This window comes from Salmo salar, chromosome ssa01 (assembly GCF_905237065.1).
Source record: "Salmo salar chromosome ssa01, Ssal_v3.1, whole genome shotgun sequence".
NCBI lineage: Eukaryota > Metazoa > Chordata > Actinopteri > Salmoniformes > Salmonidae > Salmo > Salmo salar.
In genome coordinates, this window is record NC_059442.1 from 6,175,055 (window position 1) to 6,198,542 (window position 23,488).

Genomic DNA, 23,488 nt, shown 5'->3' on the forward strand with positions numbered 1-23,488 from the left:
AGGACTGGTGTAGAGGGCTAGGATACTGCCCTGCCCACTCTGCCCACTCTGCAGCATGTAACCAACCAGGGAGTTAAATCACATTGAGTGGTTTCTATAGTTGAGGACTGGTGTAGAGGGCTAGGATACTGCCCTGCCCACTCTGCAGCATGTAACCAACCAGGGAGTTAAATCACATTGACTGGTTTCTATAGTTGAGGACTGGTGTAGAGGGCTAGGATACTGCCCTGCCCACTCTGCAGCATGTAACCAACCAGGGAGTTAAATCACATTGAGTGGTTTCTATAGTTGAGGACTGGTGTAGAGGGCTAGGATACTGCCCTGCCCACTCTGCCCACTCTGCAGCATGTAACCAACCAGGGAGTTAAATCACATTGACTGGTTTCTATAGTTGGGGACTGGTGTAGAGGGCTAGGATACTGCCCTGCCCACTCTGCCCACTCTGCAGCATGTAACCAACCAGGGAGTTAAATCACATTGAGTGGTTTCTATAGTTGAGGACTGGTGTAGAGGGCTAGGATACTGCCCTGCCCACTCTGCAGCATGTAACCAACCAGGGAGTTAAATCACATTGAGTGGTTTCTATAGTTGAGGACTGGTGTAGAGGGCTAGGGATACTGCCCTGCCCACTCTGCCCACTCTGCAGCATGTAACCAACCAGGGAGTTAAATCACATTGAGTGGTTTCTATAGTTGAGGACTGGTGTAGCGGGCTAGGATACTGCCCTGCCCACTCTGCAGCATGTAACCAACCAGGGAGTTAAATCACATTGAGTGGTTTCTATAGTTGAGGACTGGTGTAGAGGGCTAGGATACTGCCCTGCCCACTCTGCAGCATGTAACCAACCAGGGAGTTAAATCACATTGACTGGTTTCTATAGTTGGGGACTGGTGTAGAGGGCTAGGATACTGCCCTGCCCACTCTGCCCACTCTGCAGCATGTAACCAACCAGGGAGTTAAATCACATTGAGTGGTTTCTATAGTTGAGGACTGGTGTAGCGGGCTAGGATACTGCCCCGCCCACTCTGCCCACTCTGCAGCATGTAACCAACCAGGGAGTTAAATCACATTGAGTGGTTTCTATAGTTGAGGACTGGTGTAGAGGGCTAGGATACTGCCCTGCCCACTCTGCAGCATGTAACCAACCAGGGAGTTAAATCACATTGACTGGTTTCTATAGTTGAGGACTGGTGTAGAGGGCTAGGATACTGCCCTGCCCACTCTGCAGCATGTAACCAACCAGGGAGTTAAATCACATTGAGTGGTTTCTATAGTTGAGGACTGGTGTAGAGGGCTAGGATACTGCCCTGCCCACTCTGCCCACTCTGCAGCATGTAACCAACCAGGGAGTTAAATCACATTGAGTGGTTTCTATAGTTGAGGACTGGTGTAGAGGGCTAGGATACTGCCCTGCCCACTCTGCCCACTCTGCAGCATGTAACCAACCAGGGAGTTAAATCACATTGACTGGTTTCTATAGTTGAGGACTGGTGTAGAGGGCTAGGATACTGCCCTGCCCACTCTGCCCACTCTGCAGCATGTAACCAACCAGGGGAGTTAAATCACATTGAGTGGTTTCTATAGTTGGGGACTGGTGTAGAGGGCTAGGATACTGCCCTGCCCACTCTGCCCACTCTGCAGCATGTAACCAACCAGGGAGTTAAATCACATTGACTGGTTTCTATAGTTGGGGACTGGTGTAGAGGGCTAGGATACTGCCCTGCCCACTCTGCAGCATGTAACCAACCAGGGAGTTAAATCACATTGACTGGTTTCTATAGTTGAGGACTGGTGTAGAGGGCTAGGATACTGCCCTGCCCACTCTGCCCACTCTGCAGCATGTAACCAACCAGGGAGTTAAATCACATTGAGTGGTTTCTATAGTTGGGGACTGGTGTAGAGGGCTAGGATACTGCCCTGCCCACTCTGCCCACTCTGCAGCATGTAACCAACCAGGGAGTTAAATCACATTGAGTGGTTTCTATAGTTGGGGACTGGTGTAGAGGGCTAGGATACTGCCCTGCCCACTCTGCAGCATGTAACCAACCAGGGAGTTAAATCACATTGAGTGGTTTCTATAGTTGAGGACTGGTGTAGAGGGCTAGGATACTGCCCTGCCCACTCTGCCCACTCTGCAGCATGTAACCAACCAGGGAGTTAAATCACATTGACTGGTTTCTATAGTTGAGGACTGGTGTAGAGGGCTAGGATACTGCCCTGCCCACTCTGCCCACTCTGCAGCATGTAACCAACCAGGGAGTTAAATCACATTGAGTGGTTTCTATAGTTGAGGACTGGTGTAGAGGGCTAGGATACTGCCCTGCCCACTCTGCAGCATGTAACCAACCAGGGAGTTAAATCACATTGACTGGTTTCTATAGTTGAGGACTGGTGTAGAGGGCTAGGATACTGCCCTGCCCACTCTGCAGCATGTAACCAACCAGGGAGTTAAATCACATTGAGTGGTTTCTATAGTTGAGGACTGGTGTAGAGGGCTAGGATACTGCCCTGCCCACTCTGCAGCATGTAACCAACCAGGGAGTTAAATCACATTGAGTGGTTTCTATAGTTGAGGACTGGTGTAGAGGGCTAGGATACTGCCCTGCCCACTCTGCAGCATGTAACCAACCAGGGAGTTAAATAACATTGAGTGGTTTCTATAGTTGAGGACTGGTGTAGAGGGCTAGGATACTGCCCTGCCCACTCTGCAGCATGTAACCAACCAGGGAGTTAAATCACATTGACTGGTTTCTATAGTTGAGGACTGGTGTAGAGGGCTAGGATACTGCCCTGCCCACTCTGCCCACTCTGCAGCATGTAACCAACCAGGGAGTTAAATCACATTGAGTGGTTTCTATAGTTGGGGACTGGTGTAGAGGGCTAGGATACTGCCCTGCCCACTCTGCAGCATGTAACCAACCAGGGAGTTAAATCACATTGAGTGGTTTCTATAGTTGAGGACTGGTGTAGAGGGCTAGGATACTGCCCTGCCCACTCTGCAGCATGTAACCAACCAGGGAGTTAAATCACATTGAGTGGTTTCTATAGTTGAGGACTGGTGTAGCGGGCTAGGATACTGCCCTGCCCACTCTGCCCACTCTGCAGCATGTAACCAACCAGGGAGTTAAATCACATTGAGTGGTTTCTATAGTTGGGGACTGGTGTAGAGGGCTAGGATACTGCCCTGCCCACTCTGCCCACTCTGCAGCATGTAACCAACCAGGGAGTTAAATCACATTGAGTGGTTTCTATAGTTGAGGACTGGTGTAGAGGGCTAGGATACTGCCCTGCCCACTCTGCAGCATGTAACCAACCAGGGAGTTAAATCACATTGAGTGGTTTCTATAGTTGAGGACTGGTGTAGAGGGCTAGGATACTGCCCTGCCCACTCTGCCCACTCTGCAGCATGTAACCAACCAGGGAGTTAAATCACATTGACTGGTTTCTATAGTTGGGGACTGGTGTAGAGGGCTAGGATACTGCCCTGCCCACTCTGCCCACTCTGCAGCATGTAACCAACCAGGGAGTTAAATCACATTGAGTGGTTTCTATAGTTGAGGACTGGTGTAGAGGGCTAGGATACTGCCCTGCCCACTCTGCAGCATGTAACCAACCAGGGAGTTAAATCACATTGAGTGGTTTCTATAGTTGAGGACTGGTGTAGAGGGCTAGGATACTGCCCTGCCCACTCTGCCCACTCTGCAGCATGTAACCAACCAGGGAGTTAAATCACATTGAGTGGTTTCTATAGTTGAGGACTGGTGTAGCGGGCTAGGATACTGCCCTGCCCACTCTGCAGCATGTAACCAACCAGGGAGTTAAATCACATTGAGTGGTTTCTATAGTTGAGGACTGGTGTAGAGGGCTAGGATACTGCCCTGCCCACTCTGCAGCATGTAACCAACCAGGGAGTTAAATCACATTGACTGGTTTCTATAGTTGGGGACTGGTGTAGAGGGCTAGGATACTGCCCTGCCCACTCTGCCCACTCTGCAGCATGTAACCAACCAGGGAGTTAAATCACATTGAGTGGTTTCTATAGTTGAGGACTGGTGTAGCGGGCTAGGATACTGCCCCGCCCACTCTGCCCACTCTGCAGCATGTAACCAACCAGGGAGTTAAATCACATTGAGTGGTTTCTATAGTTGAGGACTGGTGTAGAGGGCTAGGATACTGCCCTGCCCACTCTGCAGCATGTAACCAACCAGGGAGTTAAATCACATTGACTGGTTTCTATAGTTGAGGACTGGTGTAGAGGGCTAGGATACTGCCCTGCCCACTCTGCAGCATGTAACCAACCAGGGAGTTAAATCACATTGAGTGGTTTCTATAGTTGAGGACTGGTGTAGAGGGCTAGGATACTGCCCTGCCCACTCTGCCCACTCTGCAGCATGTAACCAACCAGGGAGTTAAATCACATTGAGTGGTTTCTATAGTTGAGGACTGGTGTAGAGGGCTAGGATACTGCCCTGCCCACTCTGCCCACTCTGCAGCATGTAACCAACCAGGGAGTTAAATCACATTGACTGGTTTCTATAGTTGAGGACTGGTGTAGCGGGCTAGGATACTGCCCTGCCCACTCTGCAGCATGTAACCAACCAGGGAGTTAAATCACATTGACTGGTTTCTATAGTTGAGGACTGGTGTAGAGGGCTAGGATACTGCCCTGCCCACTCTGCCCACTCTGCAGCATGTAACCAACCAGGGAGTTAAATCACATTGAGTGGTTTCTATAGTTGAGGACTGGTGTAGCGGGCTAGGATACTGCCCTGCCCACTCTGCAGCATGTAACCAACCAGGGAGTTAAATCACATTGACTGGTTTCTATAGTTGAGGACTGGTGTAGAGGGCTAGGATACTGCCCTGCCCACTCTGCAGCATGTAACCAACCAGGGAGTTAAATCACATTGAGTGGTTTCTATAGTTGAGGACTGGTGTAGCGGGCTAGGATACTGCCCCGCCCACTCTGCCCACTCTGCAGCATGTAACCAACCAGGGAGTTAAATCACATTGAGTGGTTTCTATAGTTGAGGACTGGTGTAGAGGGCTAGGATACTGCCCTGCCCACTCTGCAGCATGTAACCAACCAGGGAGTTAAATCACATTGAGTGGTTTCTATAGTTGGGGACTGGTGTAGCGGGCTAGGATACTGCCCTGCCCACTCTGCCCACTCTGCAGCATGTAACCAAACAGGGAGTTAAATCACATTGAGTGGTTTCTATAGTTGAGGACTGGTGTAGAGGGCTAGGATACTGCCCTGCCCACTCTGCCCACTCTGCAGCATGTAACCAACCAGGGAGTTAAATCACATTGAGTGGTTTCTATAGTTGAGGACTGGTGTAGAGGGCTAGGATACTGCCCTGCCCACTCTGCCCACTCTGCAGCATGTAACCAACCAGGGAGTTAAATCACATTGACTGGTTTCTATAGTTGAGGACTGGTGTAGAGGGCTAGGATACTGCCCTGCCCACTCTGCCCACTCTGCAGCATGTAACCAACCAGGGAGTTAAATCACATTGAGTGGTTTCTATAGTTGAGGACTGGTGTAGCGGGCTAGGATACTGCCCTGCCCACTCTGCCCACTCTGCAGCATGTAACCAACCAGGGAGTTAAATCACATTGAGTGGTTTCTATAGTTGAGGACTGGTGTAGCGGGCTAGGGGACTGCCCCGCCCACTCTGCAGCATGTAACCAACCAGAAGCTATAATGTGAGTCACATAGATAACATGGAGGTTTTACAAGCCTCTTCTGATAGCATTGAGATTACAATGAGGTATCCCACTCAGACTCAAAGTGTTTGAATGATGAAAGATTGTTGATTTATAACCACGGTTGTGTGATCTGGGGCACATGCTTCGTCATAGCAACGGAAGCAGACCTGGAGAGAGAGGGAGAGAGAGACAGTCACCAGAGCTGGGGACCTCTCCTCTATAGAGAGGTCTGAAGAGGACTCAGACTAAGGGGAGGGGGGGGGAGAAAGAGAAAGACGGAGAGAGACAGAGAGAGAGAAAGAGACAGAGAGAGACGGAGAGAGACAGAGAGAGACAGAGAGAGAGAGCGAGACAGAGAGAGACGGAGAGAGAGAGCGAGACAGAGAGAGACGGAGAGAGAGAGCGAGACAGAGAGAGACGGAGAGAGAGAGCGAGACAGAGAGAGACGGAGAGAGAGAGCAAGACAGAGAGAGACGGAGAGAGAGAGCGAGACAGAGAGAGACGGAGAGAGAGAGCGAGACAGAGAGAGACGGAGAGAGAGAGCGAGACAGAGAGAGACGGAGAGAGACGGAGAGAGAGAGCGAGACAGAGAGAGACGGAGAGAGACGGAGAGAGAGAGCGAGACAGAGAGAGACGGAGAGAGAGAGCGAGACAGAGAGAGACGGAGAGAGAGAGCGAGACAGAGAGAGAGAGCGAGACAGAGAGAGACGGAGAGAGAGAGCGAGACAGAGAGAGACGGAGAGAGAGAGCGAGACAGAGAGAGACGGAGAGAGACGGAGAGAGAGAGCGAGACAGAGAGAGACGGAGAGAGAGAGCGAGACAGAGAGAGACGGAGAGAGAGAGCGAGACAGAGAGAGACGGAGAGAGAGAGCGAGACAGAGAGACGGACAGAGAGAGCGAGACAGAGAGAGACGGAGAGAGAGAGAGAGAGCGACAGAGAGAGAGAGAGAGAGAGCGAGAGAGACAGAGAGAGACGGAGAGAGAGACGGAGAGAGAGACGGAGAGAGAGACGGAGAGAGACGGAGAGAGAGACGGAGAGAGAGAGAGACAGTCACCAGAGCTGGGGACCTCTCCTCTACAGAGAAGTCTGAAGAGGACTCAGACTAAGGGGAGGGGAGGAGACAGAGAAAGACGGAGAGACGGAGAGAGACGGAGAGAGAGAGAGAGACGGAGAGAGAGAGAGACAGCCACCAGAGCTGGGGACCTCTCCTCTATAGAGAAGTCTGAAGAGGACTCAGACTAAGGGGAGGGGAGGAGACAGAGAAAGACGGAGAGACGGAGAGAGACGGAGAGAGAGAGAGAGACGGAGAGAGACGGAGAGAGAGAGAGACAGCCACCAGAGCTGGGGACCTCTCCTCTATAGAGAAGTCTGAAGAGGACTCAGACTAAGGGGAGGAGGGGGGGGGGGGGGGAGAAAGAGAAAGACGGAGAGAGAAGTAGGATGTTTGGTGGTTTCCAGGCGATGGTTAAACACAGGGACCTGTGGGAGGACACTTGCTCCCTGGAGACAGCCACTAGCTACCAGCCCTGCCTCTGTGGCTTTATAGAGGTCAAAGGGCACTACATAAATCATCTATACAACTAGAATGGAAAACAGAGGAAAGAGATGGGGGAGGCAGAAAGTAAAGAGAGAGTGAGAGAAAGAGCGAAAAGTTGAGACAGAGAGGGGGAATGAGGACAGGTAAGTGAATAATTAAAATACAATCATTTGAAGCACCAACCTGTCAGATCTGGAAGACAGACAGACAGACAGACAGACAGACAGACAGACAGACAGACAGACAGACAGACAGACAGACAGAAAAAGAGTTAAAAACACAATCATTTCAAGCACCAACCTGTCAGATCCGAGGAGACGGAAGACTCGGCTGGGATCAGAAATCTCCTGGGTGACCTGTAGATTAAAGGAAGGAATAGACTTCATCAACACGGAAACATACACAGGGACATTAATCAACATGGAAACATACACAGGGACATTAATCAACATGGAAACATACACAGGGACATTAATCGACATGGAAACATACACAGGGACATTAATCAACATGGAAACATACACAGGGACATTAATCAACATGGAAACATACACAGGGACATTAATCAACATGGAAACATACACAGGGACATTAATCAACATGGAAACATACACAGGGACATTAATCAACATGGAAACATACACAGGGACATTAATCAACATGGAAACATACACAGGGACATTAATCAACATGGAAACATACACAGGGACATTAATCGACATGGAAACATACACAGGGACATTAATCAACATGGAAACATACACAGGGACATTAATCAACATGGAAACATACACAGGGACATTAATCGACATGGAAACATACACAGGGACATTAATCAACATGGAAACATACACAGGGACATTAATTGACATGGAAACATACACAGGGACATTAATCAACATGGAAACATACACAGGGACATTGATGAGGAGCTACATGGAACATTAAACTGTACCCAGTCATGGTTTTGCCCCAATACTGTTAACACTTTACAAGGAGTCTTCATTTCTATGCAAAGTATAAGTGAGCGATCTTATATTTCCCCATTACAGTCCATCCCATGATTACAGACCTCAGTAGCCCCCCCACATGACCTCAGTAGACCCCCCCACGACCTCAGTAGCCCCCCCCATATGACCTCAGTAACCCCCCCATATGACCTCAGTAACCCCCCATATGACCTCAGTAACCCCCCATATGACCTCAGTAGCCCCCCCATATGACCTCAGTAGCCCCCCCATATGACCTCAGTAGCCGCCCCCCATATGACCTCAGTAGCCCCCCATATGACCTCAGTAGCCCCCCATATGACCTCAGTAACCCCCCATATGACCTCAGTAACCCCCCCATATGACCTCAGTAACCCCCATATGACCTCAGTAACCCCCCATATGACCTCAGTAACCCCCCCATATGACCTCAGTAACCCCCCCATATGACCTCAGTAACCCCCCATATGACCTCAGTAGCCCCCCATATGACCTCAGTAGCCCCCCATATGACCTCAGTAACCCCCCCATATGACCTCAGTAGCCCCCCCATATGACCTCAGTAGCCCCCCATATGACCTCAGTAGCCCCCATGACCTCAGTAGCCCCCCATATGACCTCAGTAGCCCCCCATATGACCTCAGTAGCCCCCCATGACCTCAGTAGCCCCCCATATGACTTCAGTAGCCCCCCCATATGACCTCAGTAACCCCCCATATGACCTCAGTAGCCCCCCCCATATGACCTCAGTAGCCCCCCCATATGACCTCAGTAGCCCCCCATATGACCTCAGTAACCCCCCATATGACCTCAGTAGCCCCCATGACCTCAGTAATCCCCCATATGACCTCAGTAGCCCCCCATGACCTCAGTAGCCCCCCCCATATGACCTCAGTAGACCCCCCCATATGACCTCAGTAGCCCCCCCATATGACCTCAGTAGCCCCCCCATATGACCTCAGTAGCCCCCCATATGACTTCAGTAGTCCCCCCATGACCTCAGTAGCCCCCCATGACCTCAGTAGCCCCCCCATGACCTCAGTAGCCCCCCCATATGACCTCAGTAGCCCCCCCCATATGACTTCAGTAGCCCCCATGACCTCAGTAGCCCCCCATGACCTCAGTAGCCCCCCATGACCTCAGTAGCCCCCCCCATATGACCTCAGTAGCCCCCCCCCATATGACCTCAGTAGCCCCCCCTGCCAACCGTAGGTTACTCTGCCTATCAGAGTTCAGATGGACTCAGTGTTTCGCTGTGTGCCAACATAGACGAGTCCAGGAGAAAATCCTCTGGGATCACACTCTGGGGCTAAGCTACATGAAGCTATGTGTGTCTCTGTGTCCACCTGCAGGTAATGAAGTTGTCAACCTTTCACAGAGAGGATCTCATGTTAACCTGATCACCTGGCGCACACACACACACACACACACACACACACACACACACACACACACACAATACACACACACACACACAATACACAATACACACACACACGTCCAGAGATCACTGTGAGGTGAGGCATTCTGTTTTTATGAAAAGTGATAGGGGACACCCAGGGTAGTCTTTTCACTGCTACACACACACACACACACACACACACACACACACACACACACACACACACACACACACACACACGTGTGTATGACTGAGCTGAAACAAGGCTGTGTGTTGGCTGGGGGCTCAGCCCAGCGTTACAGTGTGTGTGTGTGTGTGTGTGTGTGTGTGTGTGTGTGTGTGTGTGTGTGTGTGTGTGTGTGTGTGTGTGTGCGCGCCAGGGTGGAGCAGAACAACACGTTAGCCTGTCAAAATGTCAGATACCATGCAGTATTCATGTTCATCAGAAAATGAAACAGCTGCACAACAGAGGGTGAAGGTGGGCTGTTCAATTATTCATCCGCTCCGTCTCCTGTATGATTCTGTTGAAAAGCCTCCTTGAAGGAAGGCAGTGAAGTGGGGGACAGGACATTAGTCTATTGATATGATGCCTAGTAGGCTGATCGCTCCGGTGGGTACCTCCCGAGCCACCTTAAAGGCCTTGTTCTCGCCGTCATCAGGACCCCGGGTAACCCTAACCAGAGGGGTCTCTGTCCGGGTAAAGAACTCACACCGAGCAGGTGTCACTGGTGGTCATGCCTCCTAGTACACAGTTATCTGATCTAGGGCTGTCTGACAAAATAAACTATTGGTAGACCGAAATGTGTGTATTTTTTCTATATATAGACACAACATATGTGTTTTAATAAATTTGACTATGTGCATTGAGTTTGTCTGATGCTTTAAGCTTACGGTTTGATGAAGTGGGACAAATGCCTCAAGAGGGTGCCAGAAACCTAGTTAACCAGAAGAAGAAGGAAAAAAAAACCTGACCCAACTATTTTCCTCCCGCTCCTTCCTGCTGGCTTCGGCAGATTCTGCCATTTCTCTCCTGACGTCGCTGGTAAGAGGCTACAGGAGGATTCGGCGACCTTTCTCATGTGGAATGTCCATTTATCTTACCATTTCTACCCATCTACGTGCCAGTTATGGTTTTCATATGCACATTTTCATGAAAGTTTAATTTAATTTATAATAATGTCTTCATATCTCAAAATCATTGTCACGTGGTTAATCAAAATGATATCCAAACGAAAACGATACACCTAAAATGTAACTTCTATTACCAACTATGTAAAAATAGTCTACATAAAAGCCAACAAATAAAAACAATGCAGCCTGCGGGTAGAACATCTCCTGCTGATAATAATTATCCTATAAATCACATTTGGCTATGCATGGCCTGTCTGCAAGGAACTGGAAACATTGTATCAACTATCAACTTAGTCCAGCTAAAGCTCATGCTAGTAAACTGGAAACATTGTATCAACTATCAACTTAGTCCAGCTAAAGCTCATGCTAGTAAACTGGAAACATTGTATCAACTATCAACTTAGTCCAGCTAAAGCTCATGCTAGTAAACTGGAAACATTGTATCAACTATCAACTTAGTCCAGCTAAAGCTCATGCTAGTAAACTGGAAACATTGTATCAACTTAGTCCAGCTAAAGCTCATGTTAGTAAACTGGAAACAATGTATCAACTATCAACTTAGTCCAGCTAAAGCTCATGCTAGTAAACTGGAAACAATGTATCAACTATCAACTTAGTCCAGCTAAAGCTCATGCTAGTAAACTGGAAACAATGTATCAACTATCAACTTAGTCCAGCTAAAGCTCATGCTAGTAAACTGGAAACATTGTATCAACTATCAACTTAGTCCAGCTAAAGCTCATGCTAGCAAACTGGAAACATTGTATCAACTATCAACTTAGTCCAGCTAAAGCTCATGCTAGTAAACTGGAAACAATGTATCAACTATCAACTTAGTCCAGCTAAAGCTCATGCTAGTAAACTGGAAACAATGTATCAACTATCAACTTAGTCCAGCTAAAGCTCATGCTAGTAAACTGGAAACAATGTATCAACTATCAACTTAGTCCAGCTAAAGCTCATGCTAGTAAACTGGAAACATTGTATCAACTATCAACTTAGTCCAGCTAAAGCTCATGCTAGCAAACTGGAAACATTGTATCAACTATCAACTTAGTCCAGCTAAAGCTCATGCTAGTAAACTGGAAACAATGTATCAACTATCAACTTAGTCCAGCTAAAGCTCATGCTAGTAAACTGGAAACAATGTATCAACTATCAACTTAGTCCAGCTAAAGCTCATGCTAGCAAACTGGAAACATTGTATCAACTATCAACTTAGTCCAGCTAAAGCTCATGCTAGTAAACTGGAAACATTGTATCAACTATCAACTTAGTCCAGCTAAAGCTCATGCTAGTAAACTGGAAACATTGTATCAACTATCAACTTAGTCCAGCTAAAGCTCATGCTAGTAAACTGGAAACAATGTATCAACTATCAACTTAGTCCAGCTAAAGCTCATGCTAGTAAACTGGAAACATTGTATCAACTATCAACTTAGTCCAGCTAAAGCTTATGCTAGTAAACTGGAAACATTGTATCAACTATCAACTTAGTCCAGCTAAAGCTCATGCTAGTAAACTGGAAACATTGTATCAACTATCAACTTAGTCCAGCTAAAGCTCATGCTAGCAAACTGGAAACATTGTATCAACTATCAACTTAGTCCAGCTAAAGCTTATGCTAGTAAACTGGAAACAATGTATCAACTATCAACTTAGTCCAGCTAAAGCTCATGCTAGTAAACTGGAAACAATGTATCAACTATCAACTTAGTCCAGCTAAAGCTCATGCTAGTAAACTGGAAACATTGTATCAACTATCAACTTAGTCCAGCTAAAGCTCATGCTAGCAAACTGGAAACATTGTATCAACTATCAACTTAGTCCAGCTAAAGCTCATGCTAGTAAACTGGAAACAATGTATCAACTATCAACTTAGTCCAGCTAAAGCTCATGCTAGTAAACTGGAAACAATGTATCAACTATCAACTTAGTCCAGCTAAAGCTCATGCTAGCAAACTGGAAACATTGTATCAACTATCAACTTAGTCCAGCTAAAGCTCATGCTAGTAAACTGGAAACATTGTATCAACTATCAACTTAGTCCAGCTAAAGCTCATGCTAGTAAACTGGAAACATTGTATCAACTATCAACTTAGTCCAGCTAAAGCTCATGCTAGTAAACTGGAAACAATGTATCAACTATCAACTTAGTCCAGCTAAAGCTCATGCTAGTAAACTGGAAACAATGTATCAACTATCAACTTAGTCCAGCTAAAGCTCATGCTAGTAAACTGGAAACATTGTATCAACTATCAACTTAGTCCAGCTAAAGCTCGTGCTAGTAAACTGGAAACAATGTGTCAACTATTAACTTAGTCCAGCTAAAGCTCATGCTAGTAAACTGGAAACATTGTATCAACTATCAACTTAGTCCAGCTAAAGCTCATGCTAGTAAACTGGAAACATTGTATCAACTATCAACTTAGTCCAGCTAAAGCTCATGCTAGTAAACTGGAAACAATGTGTCAACTATTAACTTAGTCCAGCTAAAGCTCATGCTAGTAAACTGGAAACATTGTATCAACTATCAACTTAGTCCAGCTAAAGCTCATGCTAGTAAACTGGAAACATTGTATCAACTATCAACTTAGTCCAGCTAAAGCTCATGCTAGTAAACTGGAAACATTGTATCAACTATCAACTTAGTCCAGCTAAAGCTCATGCTAGTAAACTGGAAACATTGTATCAACTATCAACTTAGTCCAGCTAAAGCTCATGCTAGTAAACTGGAAACATTGTGTCAACTATTAACTTGGGTCCCTTGCAACATTGTAGAAAATATTCTGACTCTCTCCACCCTCCCTCTCCCTCTCTCCACCCTCCCTCTCTCTCTCTCCCCCCACCCTCTCTCTCCACCCTCCCTCCCTCCCTCCACCCTCTCTCCACCCTCTCTCTCTCCACCCACCCTCCCTCCACCCTCTCTCTCTCCTCCCACCCTCTCTCCCTCCACCCTCCCTCTCTCCCCTCCCTCTCTCTCTCCACCCTCCCTCTCTCCCTCCCTCTCTCTCTCTCCACCCTCCCTCTCTCCACCCTCCCTCTCCCTCTCTCTACCCTCCCTCCCTCTCCCTCTCTCCACCCTCCCTCTCCCTCTCTCTACCCTCCCTCCCTCTCCCTCTCTCCACCCTCCCTCTCCCTCTCTCTACCCTCCCTCCCTCTCTCTCTCTCACCCTCCTCTCTCTCTCTCCACCCTCCCTCTCTCCCCCACCCTCTCCACCCTCCCTCCCTCCACCTCTCTCCTCCACCCTCCCTCTCTCTCCCCTCCCTCTCTCTCTCCCCTCCCTCTCTCTCTCCCCTCCCTCTCTCTCTCCACCCTCCCTCCCTCTCCCTCCTCTCTCTCTCTCTCTCCACCCTCCCTCTCCCTCTCCCCACCCTCCCTCCCTCTCCCCTCTCTCCACCCTCCCTCTCTCCACCCTCCCCCTCCCTCTCTCCACCCTCTCTCTCTCCCTCTCTCCACCCTCCCTCTCGCTCTCCACCCTCCCTCTCTCTCTCCACCCTCCCTCTCTCCCTCTCCACCCTCCCTCTCTCTCTCTCACCAACCCTCTCACTCTCTCTCCACCAACCCTCTCACTCTCTCTCCACCAACCCTCTCACTCTCTCTCCACCAACCCTCTCACTCTCTCCACAAACCCTCTCACTCTCCACCCTCCCTCTTTCTCTCTCTCCACCCTCCCTCTCTCTCTCTCTCTACCCTCCCTCTCTCTCTCTCTCCACCCTCCCTCTCTCTCTCTCTCCTCCCTCCCTCTCTCTCTCTCCACCCTCCCTCTCTCTCTCCACCCACCCACCCTCTCTCTCTCTCTCCCTCCTCCCTCTCTCTCCACCCTCTCTCTCTCTCTCTCTCCACCCTCCCTCTCTCTCTCCTCCCTCCTCTCTCTCTCTCCACCAACCTCTCTCTCTCTCTCCTCCACCAACCCTCTCTCTCTCTCCTCCACCCTCCCTCTCTCTCTCTCTCTCTCTCCACCCTCCCTCTCTCTCTCCACCAACCCTCTTTCTCTCTCCCCACCCTCCCTCTCTCTCTCCACCCTCCCTCTCTCTCTCCACCCCCTCTCTCTCCCACCTCCCTCTCTCTCTCTCTCTCCACCAACCCCTCTCTCTCTCTCCTCCACCAACCCTCTTTCTCTCCACCCTCCCTCTCTCCCTCTCTCTCTCCACCCTCCCTCTCTCTCCACCTCCCTCTCTCTCTCCACCAACCCTCTTTCTCTCCCTCCACCAACCCTCTTTCTCTCCACCCATCCACCCTCTCTCTCTCTCCACCCTCTCTCTCTCTCTCCACCCTCCCTCTCTCCACCCTCCCTCTCTCTCTCTCTCCACCCTCCCTCTCTCTCCACCCTCCCTCTCTCTCTCCACCCTCCCTCTCTCTCTCCACCCTCCCTCTCTCTCTCCACCCTCCCTCTCTCTCCACCCTCCTCTCTCTCTCTCCACCCTCCCTCTCTCTCTCTCCACCCTCCCTCTCTCCACCCTCCCTCCCTCTCTCTCTCCACCCCACTCTCTCTCTCCCCCTCCACCCTCCCTCTTTCTCTCTCTCCACCAACCCTCTTTCTCTCTCCACCCACCCTCTTTCTCTCTCCACCCTCCCTCTCTCTCTCCCTCCCTCCCTCCCCCTCTCTCTCTCTACCCTCCCTCCCTCCCTCTCTCCACCCTACCTCCCCTCCCTCTCTCTCCACCCTCCCTCTCTCTCTCTCGACCATCCCTCTCTCTCTACCCTCCCTCCGTCTCTCTCTCCACCCTCCCTCCCTCTCTCTCCACCCTCCCTCTCTCCCTCTCCACCCTCCCTCTCTCCCTCTCCACCCTCCTCTCTCCCTCTCCACCCTCCCTCTCTCTCTCCACCCTCCTCCCTCTCTCTCTCCACCCTCCATCCCTCCCTCCCTCTCTCTCTCCACCCTCCCTCCCTCTCTCTCTCTCTCCACCCTCCCTCCCTCTCTCTCTCTCCACCCTCCCTCCCTCTCTCTCTCTCCACCCTCCCTCCCTCTCTCTCTCTCCACCCTCCCTCCCTCTCGCTCTCCACCCTCCCTCTCTCTCTCCCACCCTCTCTCTCTCTCTCTCTCCTCTCTCTCTCTCTCTCCTCCCTCTCTCTCTCCACCCTCCTCTCTCTCTCCTCCCTCTCTCTCTCTCCCACCCTCTCTCTCTCTCTCTCACCCTCCCTCTCTCTCTCTCTCTCCACCCTCCCTCTCTCTCTCTCTCCACCCTCCCCTCTCTCTCAACCCTCCCTCTCTCTCTCCACCCTCCCTCCCTCTATCTCTCCACCCTCCCTCCCTCTCTCTCCACCCTCCCTCCTCTCTCTCTCTCCACCCTCCCTCTCTCGCTCTCCACCCTCCCTCTCTCGCTCTCCACCCTCCCTCCCTCTCGCTCTCCACCCTCCCTCCTCTCTCTCCACCCTCCCTCCCTCCCTCTCTCTCCCCCTCCCTCTCTCTCTACCATCCCTCCCTCTCTCTCTCAACCCCTCCCTCCCTCCTCCCTCCCTCCTCTCTCTCCACCTTCCCTCCCTCCCTCCCTCCCTCCTCCTTCTCCACCCTCCCTCTCTCTCTCCACCCTCCCTCCCTCTCTCTCCACCTCCCTCCCTCTCTCTACCCTCCCTCCCCTCTCTCTCTCTCTCCACCCTCTCTCTCTCTCTCTCCACCCTCCTCTCTCTCTCTCTCTCCACCCTCCCTCTCTCTCTCTCTCACCCTCCCTCTCTCTCACTCCCCTCTCTCTCTCTCCACCCTCCCTCCCTCTATCTCTCCACCCTCCCTCCCTCTCTCTCCACCCTCCCTCCTCTCTCTCTCTCACACCTCCTCTCTCGCTCTCCACCCTCCCTCTCTCGCTCTCCACCCTCCCTCCCTCTCGCTCTCCACCTTCCCTCCCTCTCTCTCCACCTCCCTCCCCTCCCTCTCTCTCCCCCCTCCCTCTCTCTCTACCATCCCTCCCTCTCTCTCTCCACCCTCCCTCCCTCCCTCCCTCCCTCCCTCTCTCTCCACCTTCCTCCCTCCCTCCCTCCCTCCCTCTCTCCACCCTCCCTCTCTCTCTCCACCCTCCTCCCTCTCTCTCTCTACCCTCCTCCCTCTCTCTACCCTCCCTCCCTCTCTCTCTCTCCACCCTCCCTCTCTCTCTCTCCACCTCCCTCCCTCTCTCTCCACCCTCCCTCCTCTCTCTACCCTCCCTCCCTCTCTCTCTCCACCCTCCCTCCCTCTCTCTCCACCCTCCCTCCCTCCCTCCCTCTCCACCTCCCTCTCTCTCTCTCCCTCTCCACCCTCCCTCTCTCTCTCCACCTCCCTCTCTCTCTCTCCCTCTCTCTCCACCCTCCCTCCCTCTCTCTCCACCCTCCCTCCCTCTCTCTCCACCCTCCCTCCCTCTCTCCCTCTCCACCCTCCCTCCCTCTCTCCACCCTCCCTCTCTCTCCACCCACCCTCTCCCTCTCTCTCTCCACCCTCCCTCCCTCTCTCTCTCCACCCTCCCTCCCTCCACCCTCCCTCCCTCTCCACCCTCCCTCCCTCCCTCTCTCCACCCTCCCTCCCTCCACCCTCCCTCCCTCCCTCTCTCTCCACCCTCCCTCTCTCTCCACCCTCCCTCTCTCTCTCTCTCTCTCTCCACCCTCCCTCCCTCTCTCTCTCCAGCCTCCCTCCCTCTCTCTCTCCACCCTCCCTCCCCTCTCTCTCCACCCTCCCTCTCTCTCCACTCTCCCTCCCTCTCTCTCCATCCTCCCTCCCTCTCTCTCCACCCTCCTCCCTCTCTCCACCCTCCCTCTCTCTCTCCACCCTCCCCTCTCTCTCCACCCACCCTCTCCCTCCCTCTCTCCACCCTCCCTCCCTCCCTCTCTCCACCCTCCCTCCCTCCCTCTCCACCCTCCCTCCCTCTCGACCCTCCCTCCCTCCCTCTCTCCACCCTCCCTCCCTCCACCCTCCCTCCCTCCCTCTCTCTCCACCCTCCCTCTCTCTCCACCTCTCTCCCTCTCTCTCTCCAGCCTCCCTCCCTCTCTCTCTCCAGCCTCCCTCCCTCTCTCTCTCCACCCTCCCTCCCTCTCTCTCTCCACCCTCCCTCCCTCTCTCTCTCCACCCTCCCTCCCTCTCTCTCTCCACCCTCCCTCCCTCTCTCTCTCTCCACCCTCCCTCCCTCTCTCTCCACCCTCCCTCCCTCTCTCTCTCTCCACCCTCCCTCCCTCTCTCTCTCTACACCCTCCTCCCCTCTCTCTCCCCCCTCTCTCTCTCTCTCCTCCCTCTCTCTCTACCCTCCCTCCCTCTCTCTCTCTCCTCCCTCTCTCTCTCTCTCTCACCCTCCCTCCCTCTCTCTCTCCTCCCTCTCTCTCTCTCTCTCCACCCTCCCTCCCTCTCTCTCTCTCCTCCCTCTCTCTCTCTCTCTCACCCTCCCTCTCTACCCTCCCTCCCTCCCTCCCTCTCTCCACCCTCCCTCCCTCCCTCCCTCCACCCTCCCTCCCTCCCTCTCTCTCCACCCTCCCTCTCTCTCCACCCCTCTCTCCCTCTCTCTCTCTCCAGCCTCCCTCCCTCTCTCTCTCCACCCTCCCTCCTCTCTCTCTCCACCCTCCCTCCCTCTCTCTCCACCCTCCCTCCCTCTCTCTCTCCACCACTCCCTCCCTCTCTCTCTCTCCACCCTCCCTCCCTCTCTCTCTCTCCCCTTCCTCCCTCTCTCTCTCACCCCCTCCCTCTCTCTCTCTCCACCCTCCCTCCCCCCCTCTCTACCCTCCCTCCCTCTCTCTCCACTCTCCCTCTCTCTCTCTCCACCCTCCCTCCCTCTCTCTCCTCCCTCCCTCCCTCTCTCTCTCCACTACCCTCCCTCCCTCTCTCTCTCTCTCTCTCTCCTCCACCCTCCCTCTCTCCACCCTCTCTCTCTCTCTCTCCACCCTCCCTCTCTCCACCCTCCCTCTCTCTCTCTCCACCACCCTCTCTCTCTCCCTCCACCAAACCCTCTCTCTCTCTCCCTCCACCCTCCTCTCTCTCTCTCTCTCTCTCTCCACTCTCCCTCTCTCTCCACCACCCTCTTTCTCTCCCCCACCCCTCCCTCTCTCTCTCCACCCCTCCCTCTCTCTCTCCACCCTCCCTCTCTCTCCACCCTCCCTCTCTCTCTCTCTCTCCTCCAACCCTCTTTCTCTCCCTCCACCAACCCTCTTTCTCTCCCTCCCTCTCTCCCTCCTCTCTCATCTCTCTCTCTCTCCCTCCTCTCTCTCTCTCTCCACCAACCCTCTTTCTCTCCCTCCACCAACCCTCTTTCTCTCCACCCATCCACCCTCTCTCTCTCTCCACCCTCTCTCTCTCTCTCCACCCCCCCTCCACCTCCCTCCTCTCTCTCTCTCTCCCTCTCTCTCTCTCTCTCTCTCCCTCCCTCTCTCTCTCCTCCCTCTCTCTCTCTCTCCCTCCTCTCTCTCCTCCCTCCCTCTCTCTCTCTCCACCCTCCCTCTCTCTCTCCACCCTCCTCTCTCTCCCACCCTCCCTCTCTCTCTCTCCACCCCCCTCTCTCTCTCTCCACCCTCCCTCTCTCCACCCTCCCTCTCTCTCTCTCTCTCCCTCTCTCTCTCTCCCCCTCCACCCTCCCTCTTTCTCTCTCTCCACCAACCCTCTCTCTCTCTCCACCCACCCTCTCTCTCTCTACACCTCCTCTCTCTCCACCCTCCCTCCTCTCCCTCTCTCTCTCTACCCTCCCTCCCTCCCTCTCTCCACCCTACCTCCCTCCCTCTCTCTCCACCCTCTCTCTCTCTCTCTCGACCATCCCTCTCTCTCTCCCTCCTCTCTCTCTCCACCCTCCCTCTCTCCCTCTCCACCCTCCCTCTCTCCCTCTCCACCCTCTCTCTCTCCTCTCCACCCTCCCTCTCTCTCCACCCTCCCTCCCTCTCTCTCTCCACCCTCCATCCCTCCTCCTCTCTCTCTCCACCCTCCTCTCCCTCTCTCTCTCTCTCTCCACCCTCCTCCCTCTCTCTCTCTCCACCCTCCCTCCCTCTCTCTCTCTCCACCCTTCCTCCCTCTCTCTCTCTCCACCCTCCCTCCTCTCGCTCTCCACCCTCCCTCTCTCTCTCCACCCTCCCTCTCTCTCTCTCTCCTCCCTCTCTCTCTCTCTCCTCCCTCTCTCTCTCCACCCTCCCTCTCTCTCTCCTCCCTCTCTCTCTCTCCACCCTCTCTCTCTCTCTCTCTCACCCTCCCTCTCTCTCTCTCTCTCCACCCTCCCTCTCTCTCTCTCTCCACCCTCCTCTCTCTCAACCCTCCCTCTCTCTCTCTCCACCCTCCCTCCCTCTATCTCTCCACCCTCCCTCCCTCTCTCTCCACCCTCCCTCTCTCTCTCTCTCCACCCTCCCTCTCTCGCTCTCCACCCTCCCTCTCTCGCTCTCCACCCTCCCTCCCTCTCGCTCTCCACCCTCCTCCCTCTCTCTCTCCCTCCCTCCCTCCTCTCTCTCCCCCTCCCTCTCTCTACCATCCCTCCCTCTCTCTCTCCACCCTCCTCCCTCCCTCTCCCTCCCTCCCTCCTCTCTCCCACCTTCCCTCCCTCCCTCCCTCCCTCCCTCTCTCTCTCTCTCCACCTCCCTCTCTCTCTCCACCCTCCCTCCCTCTCTCCACCCTCCCTCCCTCTCTCTCAACCCTCCTCCCTCTCTCTACCCTCCCTCCCTCTCTCTCCACCCTCCCTCTCTCTCCCCACCCTCCCTCCCTCTCTCTCCACCCTCCCTCCCTCTCTCTACCCTCCCTCCCTCTCTCTCTCCACCCTCCTCCCTCTCTCTCCCCCTCCTCCCTCCCTCTCCACCCTCCCTCTCTCTCTCTCCCTCTCCACCCTCCCTCTCTCTCTCCACCCTCCCTCTCTCTCTCTCCCTCTCTCTCCACCCTCCCTCCCTCTCTCTCCACCCTCCCTCTCTCTCCACCCTCCCTCCCTCTCTCTCCTCCTCCCCTCTCTCTCTCTCCCCCCCCTCTCTCTCTCCCACCCTCTCCCTCTCTCTCTCCACCACCCTCCCTCTCTCTCTCTCCACCCTCTCCCCCTCCCTCTCTCCACTCCTCCCTCCCTCTCTCCACCCTCCCTCCCTCCTCCCTCCCTCCCTCTCTCTCCACCCTCCCTCTCTCTCTCTCTCTCTCTCTCACCCTCCTTCCTCTCTCTCTCCCTCCCTCCCTCTCTCTCTCCACCCTCCTCCCTCTCTCCACCCTCCCTCTCTCTCTCTCTCCCTCCCTCTCTCTCCTTCCTCCCTCCCTCTCTCTCTCCCCTCCCTCCCTCTCTCCACCCTCCTCTCTCTCTCTACCCTCCTCTCTCTCTCCACACCCTCTCCCTCTCTCTCTCCACCCTCCCTCCCTCTCTCCACCCTCCCTCCCTCCCTCTCTCCACCCTCCCTCCCTCCCTCTCCACCCTCCCTCCCTCCCTCCACCCTCCTCCCTCTCTCCCTCCACCCTCCCTCCCTCCACCCTCCCTCCCTCCCTCTCTCTCCACCCTCCCTCTCTCCACCCTTCTCTCCCTCTCTCTCTCCCACCTCCCTCCTCTCTCTCTCCACCTCCTCCTCCCTCTCTCTCCACCCTCCCTCCCTCTCTCTCTCCACCCTCCCTCCCTCTCTCCACCCTCCCTCCCTCTCTCTCCACCCTCCTCCCTCTCTCTCTCCACCCTCCCTCCCTCTCTCTCCACCCTCCCTCCCTCTCTCTCTCTCCACCCTCCCTCCCTCTCTCTCTCTACACCCTCCCTCCCTCTCTCTCCACCCTCCCTCTCTCTCTCTCTCTCCTCTCTCTCTACCCTCCCTCCCTCTCTCTCTCCTCCCTCTCTCTCTCTCTCTCCACCCTCCTCCCTCTCTCTCCTCCCTCCCTCTCTCTCTCCTCCCTCTCTCTCTCTCTCTCCACTCTCTCTCTCTCTCTCTCTCCTCCTCCCTCTCTCTCCCTCCCTCCCTCCCTCCCTCTCTCTCACCCTCCCTCCCTCCCTCCCTCCCTCCCTCCCTCCCTCCACCCTCCCTCCCTCCCTCTCTCTCCACCCTCCCTCTCTCTCCACCCTCTCTCCCTCTCTCTCTCTCAGCCTCCCTCCCTCTCTCTCTCCACCCTCCCTCCCTCCCTCTCTCTCCACCCTCCCTCCCTCTCTCTCCACCCTCCCTCCCTCTCTCTCTCTCCACCCTCCCTCCTCTCTCTCTCTCCACCCTCCCTCCCTCTCTCTCTAACACCTCCCTCCCTCCCTCTCTACCCTCCCTCCCTCCCTCTCCACTCTCCCTCTCTCTCTCCTCCCTCCCTCCCTCTCTCTCTCCACCCTCCCTCCCTCTCTCTCCTCTCTCTCTCTCCACCCTCTCTCTCTCTCCTCTCTACCCTCCCTCCTCCTCTCCCTCCCTCCCTCCCCTCTCTCCACCCTCCCTCCCTCTCTCTCTCTCCCCCTCCCTCCCTCCCTCCTCTCTCTCTCTCCACCCTCCCTCCCTCCCTCTCTCTCTCTCCACCCTCCCTCCCTCCCTCTCCACCCTCCCTCCCTCTCTCTCTCTCCACCCTCCCTCTCTTTCTCTCCACCCTCCCTCTCTTTCTCTCTCCACCCTCCCTCTCTCTCCCTCTCCACCCTCCCTCCCTCTCCCTCTCTCCACCCTCCCTCCCTCTCTCTCTCTCCACCCTCCCTCCCTCTCTCTCTCCACCCTCCCTCCTCTCCCCTCCTCTCTTTCTCTCCACCCTCCCTCCCTCTCTCTCCACCCTCCCTCCCTCCTCTCTCCTCCCTCCCTCTCTCTCTCCACCCCTCCTCTCTCTCTCCACCCTCCCTCCCTCTCTCTCTCTCTACCTCCCTCCCTCTCTCTCTCTACCCTCTCTCTCTCTCTCTCTCTCTCTCTCTCTCTCTCTCTCTCTCTCTCTCTCTCTCTCTCTCTCTCTCTCTCTCTCTCTCTCTCTCTCTCTCTCTCTCTCTCTCTCTCTCTCTCTCTCTCTCTCTCTCTCTCTCTCTCTCTCTCTCTCTCTCTCTCTCTCTCTCTCTCTCTCTCTCTCTCTCTCTCTCTCTCTCTCTCTCTCTCTCTCTCTCTCTCTCTCTCTCTCTCTCTCTCTCTCTCTCACCCTGACCGGTGCCTTTACAATCACCCTCCTGTATAGATCTGACTGGTCAGGTTTTGTTATTGTCATTTAGATTCCGTTTGATTGACAATGTGAAGCATGTCTAGAGTGTGACAGTACGGTTACAGATGACGTGACTGAATGTTTTTTCTACTAACGGTAACACCTACCTCGTTGGACTTGAAGCTCTTTCCCTGCATGCCGTGCTTCCAGAAGGCCAGAACACTGTCCTGAAGGCACACTGGAGGACAAGGGACGTCAGTTATCATACATATTATTATTACACAGTTTATCATACAAACGTATTACACCGTCACTGGAGAAGAAGGGAGAGGAATGTTACGACAGGGAGGATATCAGCAATCATCATACACATTAATATATATCGATGGTCGACGTTGACAATGACAAGAAAGGATGCATAATATTGAAGGGTAGTGGGATGTGAATACAGGGGAAACCATAACTAACACAGAAGTTACAGTAGTAGGTGAATAATATTAAAGAGCTCATCTTACCAACGGATCCAATGGCGAAGTCAAAGCTGAGCTCCGAGGCTAGCTTCTTATTGGACTTCAATCTTCCCATGAGGTTCACGATCTTTAGATTTTCTACAATAAAAACAGGACGGGGATTTTTGAATAGTGGCCGGATAAAAAAGCAGATATTTTATACATGTCCTCACTTACAAGGACATCACAGTGTCCGTTCTCAGCTGCTACGATGTTTCTCATTTCCTGAAATGGGTAAAAGATAACTGTCCTAATA

The 23,488-nt window shown here is 53.4% G+C and overlaps 1 protein-coding gene across 5 annotated transcripts in view; it reads right to left on the reverse strand.

The window, feature by feature from the left end:
- The window catches only part of map4k5 (mitogen-activated protein kinase kinase kinase kinase 5), a 148,013-nt gene that overhangs the window by 17,347 nt on the left and 107,178 nt on the right, over positions 1-23,488 (reverse strand). For all 5 annotated transcript variants that reach the window (XM_045709575.1, XM_045709476.1, XM_045709445.1 and 2 more), the window contains 3 exons: positions 23,239-23,331; positions 22,891-22,961; positions 7,551-7,606 (listed from right to left, as the gene is read on the reverse strand). In XM_045709575.1, the coding sequence (XP_045565531.1) occupies positions 7,551-7,606; positions 22,891-22,961; positions 23,239-23,331 (220 nt within the window). The remainder of the gene's footprint in view (positions 1-7,550; positions 7,607-22,890; positions 22,962-23,238; positions 23,332-23,488) is intronic.